General features: G+C 62.4%; 2 protein-coding genes across 6 annotated transcripts; one reads left to right on the forward strand and one right to left on the reverse strand.

The window, feature by feature from the left end:
- Nucleotides 1-318: 318 nt before the first annotated feature.
- Nucleotides 319-8253, reverse strand: LOC113998022 (CYFIP-related Rac1 interactor A-like). 5 transcript variants are annotated; one of them, XM_039381281.1, is made up of 12 exons: nucleotides 8085-8253; nucleotides 5249-5332; nucleotides 3353-3432; nucleotides 2717-2838; nucleotides 2531-2636; nucleotides 2181-2317; nucleotides 1976-2053; nucleotides 1737-1853; nucleotides 1548-1627; nucleotides 1330-1456; nucleotides 1035-1105; nucleotides 319-948 (listed from the first exon to the last, which is right to left on the reverse strand). In XM_039381281.1, exons 3-12 carry the CDS (start codon nucleotides 3423-3425, stop codon nucleotides 885-887), a joined length of 975 nt encoding a protein of 324 aa, XP_039237215.1. In that variant the 5' UTR covers nucleotides 3426-3432; nucleotides 5249-5332; nucleotides 8085-8253; the 3' UTR covers nucleotides 319-884. The 5 variants fall into 5 exon arrangements, with proteins under 5 accessions (XP_039237215.1, XP_027596154.1, XP_039237216.1 ...); XM_027740353.2 differs by lacking the exon at nucleotides 3353-3432 and adding an exon at nucleotides 4669-4749; XM_039381282.1 differs by lacking the exons at nucleotides 5249-5332; nucleotides 8085-8253 and adding an exon at nucleotides 4669-4742.
- Nucleotides 8254-11336: 3083 nt separating this feature from the next.
- HPCAL4 (hippocalcin like 4) lies at nucleotides 11337-14394 on the forward strand. The gene is made up of 4 exons (XM_027740358.2): nucleotides 11337-11382; nucleotides 13126-13295; nucleotides 13438-13653; nucleotides 13914-14394. The coding sequence occupies exons 2-4, from the start codon at nucleotides 13134-13136 to the stop codon at nucleotides 14109-14111; spliced, it is 576 nt and encodes a 191-aa protein (XP_027596159.1). The 5' UTR covers nucleotides 11337-11382; nucleotides 13126-13133; the 3' UTR covers nucleotides 14112-14394.
- The last annotated feature ends 1131 nt before the right edge of the window (nucleotides 14395-15525 follow it).

A 15525-nucleotide genomic window follows, 5' to 3' on the forward strand; every position in this document is an offset into this window, starting at 1 on the left:
CACTGGGGAAGGAGGGGGCCCTGGATGGGCTGGCTTGGGGGCAGCAGTGGGAGCAGCCCCACCATGGGGGGCACCCTGGGGGCCACCCTGGGCTGTTTACCCTCGGGGAGCTCCTGATCACCAGCAGTGTAACAGTAGGGTTGAGACTTGGGAAGTGGGATTTGTCCTACAGGGATGAGTCCCCACAGAATCATGGATGGGGGACATGCTCCCTGGGGAGGGTTCAGTCAGGGGGTCTCATGGATGGGACTCATGAGGGCTGGACGGTGGGTGCCTCACAAGATGAGGACATGGCAGAGACAGCCCCGCTCTGGCCTCGAACAGATTAAATGTCATTTTATTTCACCCCCCCCAAAAAAAAAATGTAGAAAAGAAGAGGTGAGTGTGGATTTAATTGCTCATATTAAAAATCTACCAGGTGAGACTGAGCCGTTTCCTCCAAAGTCAGTGCAGATCCGCAGGGATGCTTATTCCTCCTCCTTCTCCTCTTCCTCCTCCTCCTCTTCCTCCAGCAAATGCTCGGGGACCAGGATGGGGACAGGGGCGACACCTGCCCCCTCCCCAAGGTGTCCCCATGCCATGGGCACTCACTGCCACCGGCCCCATTGGCACATCCCTGCCCGGGTCCATCCTGCCCGGCCCCGACGCCCCCGGCGCGGTGTCCCCACAGTGCCACCCGCACCACGTGTCCAGGAGCGGGTGCTAATCTGCGGGGTGGGAAGGGGGGCAGGAGCGCCTGGGGGGGGTGGCCTCGGGCCATTTTGATGTTCTGTTAGTATTCCTGTGTATTCCTTATTGTCCCTTTTCCCTCTGTACAAAATGAGCAGTATGGTCATGGGCGTCGGTGACACGGTGACGTTGTGGCTGCGGCGGCCGCCCCGCGCTCACTGCAGCAGGGCCCGGATCTGTTTGGACGTGGTGTCATCGTTGAGGTGCCGAGTGGTGTACCTGGACAGAGAGGGAATGGTCACCCTGTGGCCACCCTGACCTGCTCTGCTGTCACCCCACACCCCCCTCTGTGGCCCCTGGCTCACCTCAGAGCATTCAGGAGCCCCTCGGTGCTGGTTGAGGGTTGGTCTTTCAAGACTTTGATGCAGCCTTTCATCTGGTGGGGGGGAGTGAGAGGGGCTGTGAGATCCCTGATGTGTCACAGGGGGGCTGTCCCCCTTCCTCTCCATCCTCCTCCTTGCTGCTCAGGGGGATGAGTTCCCCTCGGGACCAGCTCAGTCACATCCCCGTAGGGATCATCCAGGGGGAGCATCACAGCTACACTGGGATGAGCAGGATGGGTGTGACCCCTGCCCCCCCATGCATCCCATGGCCACTCACATCGATCTTGGAGGTCTTGGCAAAGGCCCCCACGGGGTGGACGTGGTCGTAGAGGATGATGACGCCGACCATCACCCGCATGCAGAACAGGAGGGTCTCGGTGTTGGTGAAGCGGCTCCGGTATTCCCTGTGCCGGGAGAGGGGCCGGCTGAGCCTGGGGGGCTGGCAGAGGGATCCTGGCACTGACATGTCCCTCCCAACCCATATGGGGTACTCACGGGGTCTCCAGCATCACCCTGCAGACACAGGCCATGGTGCTCAGGCAGTCAGTCGTGTCCTCGATTGGGAGGGTCTTGTTCTGAAACCCAACATTTCCTGACTGCTGTTTCCACCCCCAGTCACCCACATGGTGCTGGGGCTGTAAGGAGCCTTCCCCCCACCCTGAGAGTCCCCCCAGCATCCCTCACCTCCGAAACGAACTTGGTGGTGGCATTGCTGAGTGTTTTGAGCATGGGGGTGGCCTCAGCATAGAAGAGGGACATCCTGTTGGCCATCTCGTTATTCACCTCGCTCTCTGCATCCAGCTGGGGAGGGGTGTGATGGGGGGCCATTAAGGTGGTTAATCACCCCCGAGTCACCCTCAGCCCTGTGAACCCCTGGGGGATGCCATCCTTGGTCAGGGTGGGGGACAGCACCATCCTTTCACCTGCAGGTTGTTGATGCGATTCCGGCTGATGGTCCGTCTGTAGTAGCTGAAGTCGTTCTGGATGGCAGGGTTGGTCATCTGGGTGGGAAACCTGAATTAGGGGCTACAGCAAACCTGGGGGGTCCCAAAGGGATCCTGCTGGCTCACAACTTTTGCACGGTCCCAGTGTGTGGACCCCCAGTTCTTGTCCTGCACAGGGAGGTACCTTGAGCTCATCGAAGCTGAGGGTGAAGTGAAGGATCTCAGCAAACTGCTTGGCCAGGGCTTGCTCCCGCTCGAGGTGCTGGGTCGGGGCGTACGGGGGGCTGGTGAGGGCCTCCAGAAGGCTCCGCAGGGCGTTCTCTGGGGACGAAGCACCTCTGGTCCCCTCCTGCCCCTCTGCACCTCCCCACCCCACCCCGATGGGGAAACTGAGGCACAAGGCAGCACAGCACCCAGAGCTGAGCACACTCCATGGCCGGGACTCCTGCAGCCCGTCCCATTCCTGCATCCGGGCTGGGATGTGGGATGCAAGGAGGGGATGCAGGGAAGGGGGAGCGGGGGTCAGGCACTCACCCAGCCGCAGGGAGAACTCATAGAAGCGTTTCAGCTTAGCAACGAGGGGGCAGACGGCGCTCCAGGCCCGCTCCTGCAGCCGCAGGTCCCCGGGGTTTTGGATGGCCTGGGGAAGGAGAGCGCCAGCGGTCGCCCCAAGCTGTGGTGGGTGGGCGGGTGGGCAGCGGGCACCGGCGCTACACCCACCTCTCGGATCTCCTGCCCGGCACCCGTGTAGGACTGCAGCTCGGCCAGGATGGTCTGTGCCTCCTCCAGCACCGCGTTCACCTGGTTCCACACCGCCGTCTCGGCCTCCGTCGGCTGCGCATCTGCAGGGCAGCGCCCCGGGGAGAGAAACCCGGAGGGCTCTGAGCGGGGCCCGGGGCGGCGAGAGCCAGAGTGGGGTGCCAGCACCCCGTCCCACGGCTCTCCCGCCAGTCCACAGCCCTTCCTGGTGGGATTCTCCCCCTGATCCGTCTCCTTGCCCGAGCTCGAGTCAAGCCGTGGAGTGGGGGCAGGTGGGGGCGAGTCCTGGCTGCCCTGTGACCACAGTCCTGCTCATGGGGGTCCCTGAGGAGCCCTCGGCCCCCCTCACAGGGCTCCCCGAGCAGCCCTCGGCCCCGGGCTGGCCCCAACTGCCCCGGGGGAGAGGTGTGGAGTGACAGCCCCCGGCCATGGGTCTGCTCCCCCTCCCCGGGGAGACCCCTGGACAGCAAAGGTGGGGGCAGGACATCTGGGATGGGCTCAATGCGATGGGCGACGGGTACAAGAACTCAAAATGGCGTGGATGTGGAACTCAGGATAAATACGAAACAAAAAAGGAAAATAAAAATCCCATCTCACTTTCAAAGTCAAGGAAAAAATTAGGGCCTTGGTCAAGTTCGTTATAAGTCAACACTTTTAGAAGGTTCCCCATGTGAAACCTGCAAGAGAAGAAACAAGAGGAAAAAAGCATGATGGTGAGGTGGAGCTCGGGGAAGAGGTGCTGGGCTGTGGGCAGAGGCGGTGGCCAGAGCCCCCGTCCTCCCCCCACTGCTCCCCGGGGGCTCGGGGGGCTCCTGGACAGCCGGGGGGTGACCCCTCAGCTGCTCCCGGCCCCGAGTGCAGCCTCTTCCCCCCCGATGGTGATGAGCGCTGGCGGATGGGGTGATGGAGAGGAAGGAGCGGAGGGAGGAGGGAGCCGCCGGGAAGCGGTGAGCGAGTCCCTGAAGTCTTGGCTACAGGCGTTCCCCTCCTCTAGGGACAGAGCCAGCCCCGGAAAGGGGCATCCCAGTGAGCCCCCAGAGCCCCATGCCCGTGGGTTGTGGAGGGGACTGGAGGCGGGTGAAGGTTGTGCTGCCTCAAAGGAACCTGGAGGAGCCAGGAAGGTCTCTTGCCGTGGGAGTGGGTGGCTGTGTGACCCCCAGCCCTGGGTATTTTGGAGGTGCCTCTGCCTGAAGTGGTTGTGCATAGCCTCTCCCCACTGGGGATGGAACTGGGGCCAGGACTGGGGTGAGCAGTTGCACTGTTTTTACGCTCCTCACTCTTGCTCTGAGCTGTGCCCTGGAGGAATTGCAGGAGAGGGAGCCAGGGGGGCCCTGGGGCTGTGCCCGGTCTGGCATCTTGTCACAGTGTCCACCATCTCCTGTACACCCCTGTGCCCAGCCTGGGAGGTCTCAGGGCTGTGCTTTCCTGTCTCAATTAGCCCAGGTCGGTGGGAAGCAGGGGAAGGTCCCTGATCCCCATCACTTGGTTTAGGCTGTGACCCCTGCACCAACCTTTCCAGCGGTGCAGGTGGATCATTCCCTCCTCCTTATCCAGCCTCCAGGCTGTCCCTGCCGTGAGGGTGGCAGAGGACATGCCACGTGGCCACCAGTGCCATCAATTACAGCAGCAGGCAGGTGCCTGAGGTCGTCCTGGGCCAGGTCCTGCTGCTGGGATGTATCCTGTATCCTGCCACTCAGCCAGGATGTCTCCCCACACTTTGAGGGATGGGGCATCTCTAGGGGTCTCGCTCCCCTGCCCCATTCAACCCTTTGCAGGGCGAGTTTGGGGCTGCCCCAAAGCACTTGGGGACATGGGGCTGCTCAGGGACACGGTGCCTGTCCCCATCTTCCAGAGAGCAGCCACAGCAGTGGCCCCGGCCCCCTCCCCGCGCCCGCCCTGCTCATGGGACTTACTTTCAAAATCCAGGAAAAAATGAGGACAGTTTTCTAAATCTTTGCCCAATACCTTTATGAGGTTGCCCATGGCCAGCAGACCTGAGCGAGAGAAACAGAACAGAGTGGAACAGCACCGGCACCCCTGAGCCCCCACGGTGCCACTTCCACGGCACCTGCCTGTGCCCATCCCGCCAGGATCCGCACCCCGTGGCCCCCATCACTCTCCCTCCTGGCCGGGCACAGAGGTGTGAGCATCCACCAGAATGTGGCAGCTCGGCTCTCCCGGCACTTCTGCCAATTCCCAAGGAAAGTGGGATGCGGGTCTGGGAGTGCTGTGCTCCCTGGGGCACTCCTGGCCATGCAGCCACCACCGAGGCACCCCGGTTCCCCCACCCCGGCACCCCGTGCTCTCCTGAGGGTTGGGGGGCTGCCCCAGGTGACCCCCATGGGGGTCATGCCTTTGCTGATGGGGCTGGGCACTCCCCATGGACAGGGGAAGATCCCAGCTGGGAATTGTGTCCCATAGACTTGGTGTGGGGGTCTGGTGCCTGTGCTGGTGCATCCCACCCACCCCACAGCCGTGATCTTGGGTCTTTACCTCAGTGCCCGGAGTGGCGGCGGTGGCTACGGCAGGAGCAGGGGCTGTGCCACCCCCTGAGTCACTGCATGGGCTGGCGGGGACCTGCAGGCAGGAGGGCGAGAGGGTCAGGGCACCCCACGGCCCTGGGGACCCACTGGTGGGTGACCAGGTGGGGAGGTACAGTGGGACCCTGGATCCCACCACCCACCTCGTGCTGCCACCAGCCTTATTGACCTCGGTTATTTTTTTATTGCCACTGGCAGCTCACCAGGCACTGAGCTGAGTATCCCTGTCCCTCTTCACTCCTTGGGGGACCTGCCAGCAGCCTGGGGACAACCCCAGGGCTGAGCCATCTGTCCCCATCTCTCCTTGGAGAGGCCAAGATCCCCAGGGATGACTTTCCCAGCTCCACCGGTTAGGTTTGCTCTTTTCTGCGTGTTGCATGAAAATCCTTTTATGCCACCGATGAGCCACAACCCAAATCCTGCAGGCATCGGGATGCTCCCCCCGTTCCCTGTCTCCCACCTTTCCTACAGGGATGTGGGGGAGTCGGGATTGGCCCCATGGTGTTAGTAGGCTCCAGGAAGCAGTCATGGGTTCAGCAGATTGTAATTAAGCATTTGGGTTTAATTAATGAGGCAGGGGAAGGGGAGAAGGAGAGCTGGAGCAGCAGTGGAGAGGGATGGGATGGCCTCGTGCCTGGGATGGGGCTGCTGCCCCTCAGCCCAGTGCTCCCTGCTCACCCCCAGCGCAGCCCCTCAGCATCAACAGTGGTGGCTCTGCCTTCCTTCTCCTCCTCCTCCTCCTCCTCCTCCAGACCCAGTAAGTGGTGGCTTTACATTGGAGCTGCATCAGACTGACACTAAAATTCAGCTGCTTTCTGGGGGAGCCAGAGCGCCCACATTCCCCACTGCACACCCCTGCCTCAGTTTCCCCACGTGTGGTGGGCGCTCGTACCCCGCGATGGCACAAAGACACCCGGAGCTACCCCGGCACGGTGACGCCGAGGTTCGTCCTGCTGGATGCTGGGGTGTTTTGGAGTGGTGCTGAGGGGTCCATGGGGTGCTGGGGGTCCCTGGAGTGCTGGGGGTCCCTGGGGTGCTGGGGCAGCCGGCGGGGTGGGAGATTGGCACCCGCTCTGCTCCGGCATTCGCACACATGCTGTGACTGTGACGGGCGTGCGGGCGTCCTCGTGGCCGTTGTCCTTGACTTGGGGCAACTTGGGGCTGGGATTTCACACTGCTGAACTCTGCCTCTGCCCAGGGAGGGGGCACGGACAGGTCCCTGTGCTCCCAGGTGTGAGGACACCCCGGTGTGAGGCCGGAGCTGTGGCACTGAGGTTCGGTGCTGGGTGGGAGTCTGGGGATTGCTGCAGCCCCTCCGGGCTGGGGAGGAGGATCCGCTGGGGGCTCAGCCCCTGATTTGCACTATTTCCTCGGTCCCAGGTGCCTATATCCTGTGAGTACCCTTGGCCCTGGGAGCCCGGGGTACCACAGCACATCCCCCCCGGGGGGGCTGTCGGGGAGGGCGAGGGGCTCCCTCCAGTGCAGGCTGCCCATTGCTATGAGGCTGAACTGGGGGAACCGTGCACCCCAAATCCGCTGGGAACCGTGTACCCCAAATCCACTCCCAAACCGGGAGCAATCACAGAGGAATGTGCTGCTGGAGGAGGGCTGGGAGCAGCACGCTCCCTGTCCTCAGCCACACCCGAGGTGGCCCTGGGTTCTGTCCCTCCCTGCGGTGGCCTCATTGCACCCCAGCCCTGCTCCGGCAGCTGCTCCTCTCCCCGAGCGTCCTGCCCCATGGGGACCCCACGGCAGGTGTCACCTCCATGGGGACATCCCAGCCGATGGGGTGAACACCCAGGCTCCAGGCAGGGCCAAATCCTGCATCCTGGAGCATCCCTCCCCACAGCCGGCAGCACCCGGGCTGGCCACCCCGGAGGGGCAGCGATGCCCACGGATCAGGTCCCTCCGTGTCACCGGGGGCCGTTTTTGGGCTGTGCCCCTTCGCCGCCGGCGCAGCATCGCTGTGGGCACCGCAGGCTGGTGCAGAGCCGCAGCCCCGGCCGGGGGCTGGCTGACCCTTCCCCTTGACCTGGTCTCGCAGCCTCCCCGCCCGCCGGGTGCCCACTGGGTGCCCCCCGGGTGCCCACTGGGTGCCCCCCGGGTGCCCCTCGCCCCCGCCGAGCCCCTCCTGCCGCTGCCCCCCGCCCATGGCCCCGCCGGCATCGCCGCAGCAGCTGCGGGGTCGGACGCGCGGTGCCTGAAGGATTTTTTCATGGCGGGGGGGGATACCTTATCCCGGGAATCCGGGTATTGATCCTAAATCTTACCCCAGGATCAACCGGGACACCCCCAGCCCTGCCCAGGGTGGTATTGGGGCTTCTCAGCGCCGCCACCCCCCGGTTTGGGGACCTCCCTGGGCGGAGGGTGGTGTGATCCCCCCGCGGGGCTGAGCCCCCGGAGTGGGGCTGGCGGGGTGCGGGGGGCTCCCCTCTGCCTGGCTGCGGCTGCGGATGAGCGGCAGGATTTACCGCAGGGCTGCCGGGAGCCGAGCCGCAGCACCCAGCCGGCGCGGGTGAGCACCCACCCGTGCTCCCGCACCCACCCGCGACCACCGCGGGGCTTCAGAATCCCCGGGGTGGGGAGAACCCACCCCAGCTCCATCCCATCACCCACCCCATCACCCCCAGTCCTGCGGCGCACCGGGCCAGGGGTGCAAAGGGAAAGTGGGGTCCCTTGCGGGGGCTGCCGGCGGTTTGGGTCCCTGAAGGGGGGACAGCCAGTCCCTCGCCCTGCTCTCAGGCCTGGTGGCAGCCCCGTCCCCGTCCCCCGTGGCGGCCCGTGCTCACCGTGGCGGTGGGAGCTCGAGGCGCGGGCGGGCGGTGGCGGCGGCCGGGGCGTCTGCGGATGCTGCCGGATCGCGGGGTGCCGGGGACGAGCCGCCCGCCGTGTGCGTGAGCCGCCCTGCGCCAGCTGCCGAATGCACCACAAAGACCACCATAGCCCCCCGGCCCCCCCTCCACGCCACTGGTGACGGTGACGTCTCAAGTGTGAGGGAGACGGGGATGTTTAACCCTCTGCGTGCCGGCCGGGGAACCTCTGCGGCCTGACTGGGGAGGGGCTCCGGCTCCTGCTGGGGGGCGGGGGGGGGCTGCTCCTTGGTTTTGGGGACACGGTGACGCCGAGAGGGTGCCTGTGTGTCCCCTCACATCAGAGCCAGCCTGGCTCAGCCCCAGCACCCGCAGCCCACTCTGAGCAGGGGAAGGGAAGTCCCAGATGTTCCTCTGCTCCTGACCCAGCCCATGGATGGCACTGCTTGCCCCAGTCCCCTCTCCAGGGAGGGGGACAACCACCGACCCCACCTGGTGCCACTACCATGGGGACAAACCAAACCCATGCCCCAGGCCCCCCCTTTTGACCAGGCAGCACCCTCTGTCTCCCCCTGTCTCTCCTGAACTGGGGCCAGGAGTGGTTTGGGTGGCATGAACTGGCACAGAGCTGTTCCCACAGGGCTGATGTGGGAGGTAGGAAGCAAGTGGGGACCCCCAAAATTGGGCTGGTTCTGCTTTTCCACCCTGCACTCGCCTTGCCCCAGGCCAGCGCTGAGCATTACAGTGGGGACATCAAAAAGCATTCCCAGTGTTGTGGTCACCCCAGGTCCAGCTTGTCCAGTGGCACACAGGAGTGACCCCCAGGGACAGGGGGTGGGTGACAGCAGCTCGTTGCTCCTTTACTTGGGCATTTCTGTGCAGCAAAGCAGGATGGGTGCCCACCCTCCAGCACCCCAAGGCACCTGGCACCAAAGCTCAGCCCTGGGGTGCAGTGGGCGGGGAAGGGACCTGAGCTGGGGATGGTGAGGGACCAGGGAAAGGCTGAGGCTGCTGGTGAGGAAACCTGGCTCGAAGGGAAGGAGCAGCAGAAGAAATAAGTGAGAAACCCTGTTTTTGGCCCTGGCTGTGTGGCTGCTGCCCAGTGTCACTGGAAAACAGGGGGTTTTGTGGGGTTGTAACTGGCTGTGACCATCATGCACTGGCCTCGAGGGACAGTGTCCATCCCTGTCCCCATCCCTGTCCCCATCCTGCCCAGCTCAGAGGGACGGGTCCTGCCCAGCACTGTGTGCTGGTGACACGGACAGGAGTGGAGCACTGGGAGGTCACAGATGGGCTGGCTGAGCCACCAGTGCCCCGAGCACTGCTGGTGTCACAGCCGGCTGACCTGGCAGTGCAGCGGGCTGTTGGAATTCTGGGATACGCAGCTCCCAGCAGTCTGGGGGGGCTGATCCGGCTGCAGCAGCCCCAGGCAGCTGCCCCACAGCCGCCCCCATCGGGCACAGCCCCCCGGGCCGTGCTGGTGCAGCCCGTAGCCGCTGGGGGAAGCTGCAGCCCTTTGCATTCCACGGAGTGGCTGGATAAGGAGGTTTTTAGGAACGGGCAGGGCCCTGGCAGCTCTGCACCCCGGGGAACTCGAGGCAGGGAGCTGGGGGGTGCTGCTACGGGAGCGGGGAGCAAAGAGCTGACACAGAGCCAGAGTTGCCTGCAGAGCCAGTGTCCCCCCCAAACACCCTGTTGTCTGCTCTGCAGTCCCAGGGCCAACATTCCAGTTAGGGTTTGGGTCGCCCCAGTTAGGGTTTGGAGCTCACCTGGGTGCTGTGACCGGGGCCACCAGTGTGTCCAGCCCCCCACGTGCCCAGGCAGTTCCCCAGCACCACGACTCACGGTGTCACAGCCCCAAAAATTGGGGCACTCCAGTACCCCACAGTCACCCTTACACCCATCTCCAGGGCATCCCTGTCGCCTGGTGCTCCCCTGCCTCTTGCAGCCGTCCCATGTCCCCTTGGCAGCCCTGTCCCATGAGCTGAGCTGGGCCGGTCTCAGCCCTGGCAGCTGTGCTGCTTCAATTAAGCCCTCATTAATTTTTCAGTCCCCCTGCGCACCCCGAGCACGGGAGGTTTGCAGAGCTGCTCTAATTGATGTCTCCTCGACTTCAGCCTCTAAGAACTGGCAGTGGGTCCGGGGGGGCTCATCCCCCGAGCTCTTGGGGAGGCTCACAGAGAGGCTTTGGGGCCGCCCAGAGCTGTGTGCCCAGAGCCCAGCAGAGTCTGTGGGGGTGACACAAAACCCATGAGGTTGAATCACCCCATTCCAGGTGCGGTCCAACCCTGGACACAGGCACGGTGCAGGGATGTCACGTCCAGCCATGGGGGTCCAGCCCTTCTGCCCCCAGAGTGGGGGGGTGATGGAGCCCTGCAGCCCCACTGCTCATACACAGCTGAAAATATTTGGGGTTTTTGTAACCCGGCCCCGTCTCGCCTCCAGCTGAGACAGTTTCTGCTGCTTCATGCAGCCACCTCTGCAGCAAAGGTGGGTGCACCTGAGAGCACATGCCATGGAGAAGGGCTGAGCACCCCATGGCACCCCACAGCCCTTTGGGGACGGGATGGGGACCAGTCCTGGCTGGCTGGAGACTTCATCTGGGCTCAGTGGCCACCAGCTGCAGAGGGACAGCTGTGGACAGGCCCAGGTGGCACTGGGATCACAGCAGGATGCCAAGGTCACCGGGAGAAGCACTCAGCTATCTCCATGGAAACATTCCGCGTTCGGTTCTGAAGATCAGAGTGGTTTTCTTGTCCCTTTCCCCTCTGTGCTTCAACTGTGGCTCTGCCAACCAAGAAGCCACTCGTGTGTCCCCAGTGCAGGCAGCGTGGGGCCGTGTGCTGGGTGCCAGCATCCCCTGGCATCCCCCCGCCAGCATCCACCCACATCCCACTGCCAGCATCCTCCCTACATCCCAGTCCCAGCATCCCCTCAGCATCCCACTGCCGGCATCCCTCCTGCATCCTGCTCCCAGCATCTCCCAGCATCCCAGTACCATTTCCCCTCCCAGCATCCCGGTACCCCCCCAGTATCCCACCTCGACCCCCCCACCCCGCGGCCCCTCCCGGTTGATTGACAGCGCTCCCAGCCAATGCACGAACGCTGCCGCCGGGGGGGGCGGGCGGCCTGAGGCTACAAGAGGGGCGGGAGCGGCGGGGGCTGAGCCGGCGGCTGGACCGCGGCCCCTCCGGTACCGGCTCCGGCACCGGCACCGGCTCCGCGCCCCGCCCCGCCCCGCCCCGCCGAGCCGCCACCTGCCCGCGCCGCACGACAGGTAAGGGCCGTCGGGGCCAGAGCCGGGGCTGGGAGCCGGTTCCCGGTGCGGAGCTGTCGTCGGGGCAGGTGCCGGGAGCTGCGCTCTCCCGGGAGCCGGTTCCAGCGGCTGTCGGGGCTGGTGCCCCGGAGCCACCTCCTCTCCGGGTGGGCAGAGCACCCCCACATCCCCATCCATCCCCCGGGGCTGAGAGCTGAGCCTCTTCCCTACTCCTTAGGGTGCCAGTCCGGGGGTGCTGCTCTGTCCTGCCCAGGGTGCAGCCCTTGATGGGGACACCTGTAGTAATCCCCCTCTGTCCTGTTTTGGGACCAGCAACCACTGGTCAGTGATGATGTTGGTGCTTTGGGGTGAGTGTTTTGTGCCAAGCGTGTGGTGGCCCTTCTGGCTGCTGTCCCCTGCCCTGGCGTGACTGGGCACAGCTTGGAAAAGGGAATGGGGGACTGTGAACCAAAGGATGTTGCTCTTGAGTCCTGGCCAATTTGAGGGCTTCGCTTGCAGGATAAGGTGTGGTGAGACGCTGCCTCCTCCTGCCAGTGTGACTGGTGGGAGATGTGGGAGGCCATGGGTACGGATCAGGGAGGGGATGGCCGGGGTACAGAATTGGTCCCAGCAGCTTAGAACTGGACTGTGATGCTGGGAGGGCTCGTGCAGCCCCCCAGCCAAGCTGGGATCACTGGGGAAGTGTTGTGCTCTGTGGGAGTCTGGACATTCCCTCAGCTCCGGCTGCCGAGGGGTGCTGGGTTGAGTGTTGCTGTGGCAGACAGTGACAGATGCTGGTGGGATGATGGGGCAGGAAGAAGGCACTGCCTGTGAGATTAGCTGGCAATGGGGCTGGCTGGGAGCACGAGGAGCCCCTCATCACTGCAGGGGGAGGCTTGTGCCCATCCCAGGGTAACCCCACATCCCCCCAAGCCTGCATGGCCGAGACATCAGACTCTCAGAAGGAAGACGGTGCTTGGTTGGGCTCCAGGTGAACTTCTACTCAACTTTCTCCATGGAGAGAGAAGCTCCAGGAGCTCTCAGCAAACCATCTGCTGCTCAGGCTGAGCGGTGCTGGCAGCCAAGGCTGCGTGGGAGCAGGCACGGCGTGTATCGGAGCAGATCCACGTCCTGCCCACGCAGCCATGGGCTCCCAGCGCTCCGTGCTGCTGGCAGCCCCGTGGCATAGGAGTGGAGGCCTGGCCAGACCCCATCCTCACCAAGGGCTGGCCAGGAGCAGGTTGGGTGTCACTGTGACCAGCTGGATGCTGCGAGTCCCATGGTACCAGTGAGGATTTTATGTGCTTTAGCAGCAGACTCTTCACTGTCCCATCCCTGGAGAGGGTCAAGTGAAGTGGAACAAGGTGATCTTTGAGGTCCCTTCAAACCCAAACCATTCTAGGATTCTATGATCGCAGTCTGGTAAAGGCCATGGGAAGAATTCTGGATCTTCTGTTGCTTTCTGAGTGGTTTTCTGCAGGCAAAAGGCAGCTGAGAAGATGGGGACCTGCAGGTGATGCTGCTGGGTGCACTGGGGGGCTGCCCCAGGGCCAGCTTCTGCACATCTCCAGCAGCAAAGGCCACAGCCAAGCATGCTCCCAGTGCCACAGTCACTGTCCTACATGAACACCCATCATCCAGGTGGATCAGCTCTAGCATGGGGAAGAGGATGTGGCATCAGCCAGCTGCCAGGGTGGAGGAGGGCCTGGGAGGACCATCCCTCTCCATGCCTGGTGTGTAGGAGCTGTGTGTTTTCCCTCCCAGGGGCAGCCATGGGCAAGCACAGCAGCAAGCTGGCCCCGGAGATGCTGGATGACCTGGTGAGGAGCACGGAGTTCAGCGAGCAGGAGCTGAAGCAGTGGTACAAGGGCTTCCTCAAGGACTGTCCCACCGGCATCCTCAACCTGGAGGAGTTCCAGCAGCTCTACATCAAGGTGGGGGCTCCAGCCAGGGGTCCAAGTGCTGCCTGTGGGGCTGGAGCACTCGGCTCCTGCTGGGCAAGGGTGCTGCTTCAGGTGCAGCCTCTGTGCTGAGCTCCCCCTCCTCATTTCAATCTCTCTTCTCTCCTTCCCGCAGTTTTTCCCCTACGGAGACGCCTCCAAGTTTGCCCAGCACGCTTTCCGCACCTTCGACAAGAACGGGGATGGGACCATCGACTTCAGGGAGTTCATCTGTGCCCTGTCTGTCACCTCCAGGGGCACCTTTGAGCAGAAGCTCAACTGGGCCTTTGAGATGTATGACCTGGATGGGGACGGGAAGATCACACGCTTAGAGATGCTGGAGATCATTGAGGTACCAGTGCTTAAAATCCACAGGGGTAGCTTGTTTTTTCCAGGCTTTTCACAGCTCTTGGGTCCCTTTTCACACCAAAGAATGAGTTTTCCTACCCAGAGCCTTGTCCAAAAGGTAGCCAGTGTGCACCAGACGGTAACTGTGCAGCTGCAGAGAACTCAGTCCCAACAGAGCAGAAATCCTGTGCCCTGGCCTTGTCCTGGGACATTCTGCCCACCCAGCATTCCCACTCTGGTACTTTGCTTCTCTTCTTTCTCCAGGCCATTTACAGGATGGTGGGGACTGTGATCATGATGAGGATGAACCAAGATGGGCTGACACCCCAGCAGCGTGTGGACAAGATCTTCACAAAGATGGACAAGGACAAGGACGACCAGATCTCCCTGGAGGAGTTCAAGGAGGCTGCAAAGAGTGACCCCTCCATCGTCCTCCTCCTGCAGTGTGACATGCAGAAATAGAGCCCTGGGGCTCAGTACTGGACTGGCTGCAGCCAACCTCTGCTCCCTGTGCTGGTTTCAATGCCCATTTTTTGCTGAGCCCCTCTGTGCCCCCTTGGCCCCAGGCATCAGCCACGCTCCATTCGTCCTGCTGCCCATCCACCTCTGCTCCAGCTGTATCCTGGACAGCTCACATTCCATACCCTCGAAGGGTAGAGCCTGCTCTGGGTATTGTCAGCTTGAGGTTACCCCAAATCAATCTTATCCCATCCTGGAGCTGGATTCCCTGCAGCCAGTGACAAGTTTCCTGCAGCCAGGAAACTTGTCACTGGCTGCAGGGCTAACTGTTCCCACATCCCTGCTGCTTTAGAATCATATCCAACCTAAACCTGGTTGTAGCCAGGTGGGTGTTGGTCTCTTCTCCCAGGCAACTATCAGTAAGACAAGAGGGCATGGTCTTAAGCTCTGCCAGGGGAGGTTTAGGTTAGATATTAAGAAGAAATTCTTTACAGAGAGGATAATCAGGCACTGGAATGGACTGCCCAGGGAAGTGGTGGACTTTCCGTCCCTGGAGGTTTTTAAGATGAGACTGGATGTGGCATCAGTGCCATGGGCTGGGAACCATGGCAGAGTTGGATTAAGGGTTGGACTTGATGATCTCAGAGGTCCTTTCCAACCCGGCTGGTTCTGTGAGGTGCTGCTCCTGGTGTGTGGTGCTACTGTAGGGACTGAGGCTGTGCAGAGGTGTGGATGGGTCCTGCACCTGCTGAGCCTCCTGGCAAAGCTCTGAGGCCACAAGAAACATGCCTGTCCCCTTCCTTGCCCATTCCAGCCTGCTGCATCCATCCCTCCTGTCCCAGGCCAGGAATATTGTCACGGGTTGGTGTTTAGTCTGCACGTTGTGGTGTTGATGACTGTAGTATCTCTTAGAAGATGGTGAAGTTGTTATCTATTTTTTTAATGGAAAAATAAACTGTCCCCTGTGTATGGTGTTCCCCCCGAATGGCTTATTGAGGAGCAGCCACTGCAGCTGTGGGGAGAGTGAGGTGACAACACTGCACTCCTGAGCATCATTTAGGTGTCTCCGTTGGGCCTGTGACACTCCAAGGGATGGAGAAGCCCTTGGGGACAGCACAGTGGGGCTCAGTCTGGAGAGCCTTGAAGATGTGGGCAGGTGAAACTCTTCAGTTGTGCAGGTAGCTCTGGGGAAGGCAATGTTACTTTTGGGGTGGGTAGGACCAGGCATCCCTGGGCTGTGCTAGAAATGGGTTTCTTTTGTCAAGCAAGACCTTAGCTCAGGGCTGGGCATGGCCAGAGGACCTGGTGGCTTTGTCCTGGGCTCCATCCCAGCACCATAAGCAACTGGGATCTGCTATCACAGTATCTTTGTCCTTTTCTCCACCCTCATCTTCCCTGTGCATAGTTTCCTCTGGCC

The sequence above is a fragment of the Pipra filicauda genome, unplaced genomic scaffold (assembly GCF_003945595.2).
Source record: "Pipra filicauda isolate LSUMZ 115617 unplaced genomic scaffold, ASM394559v2 scaffold219_size1829416_pilon, whole genome shotgun sequence".
Lineage (NCBI taxonomy): Eukaryota > Metazoa > Chordata > Aves > Passeriformes > Pipridae > Pipra > Pipra filicauda.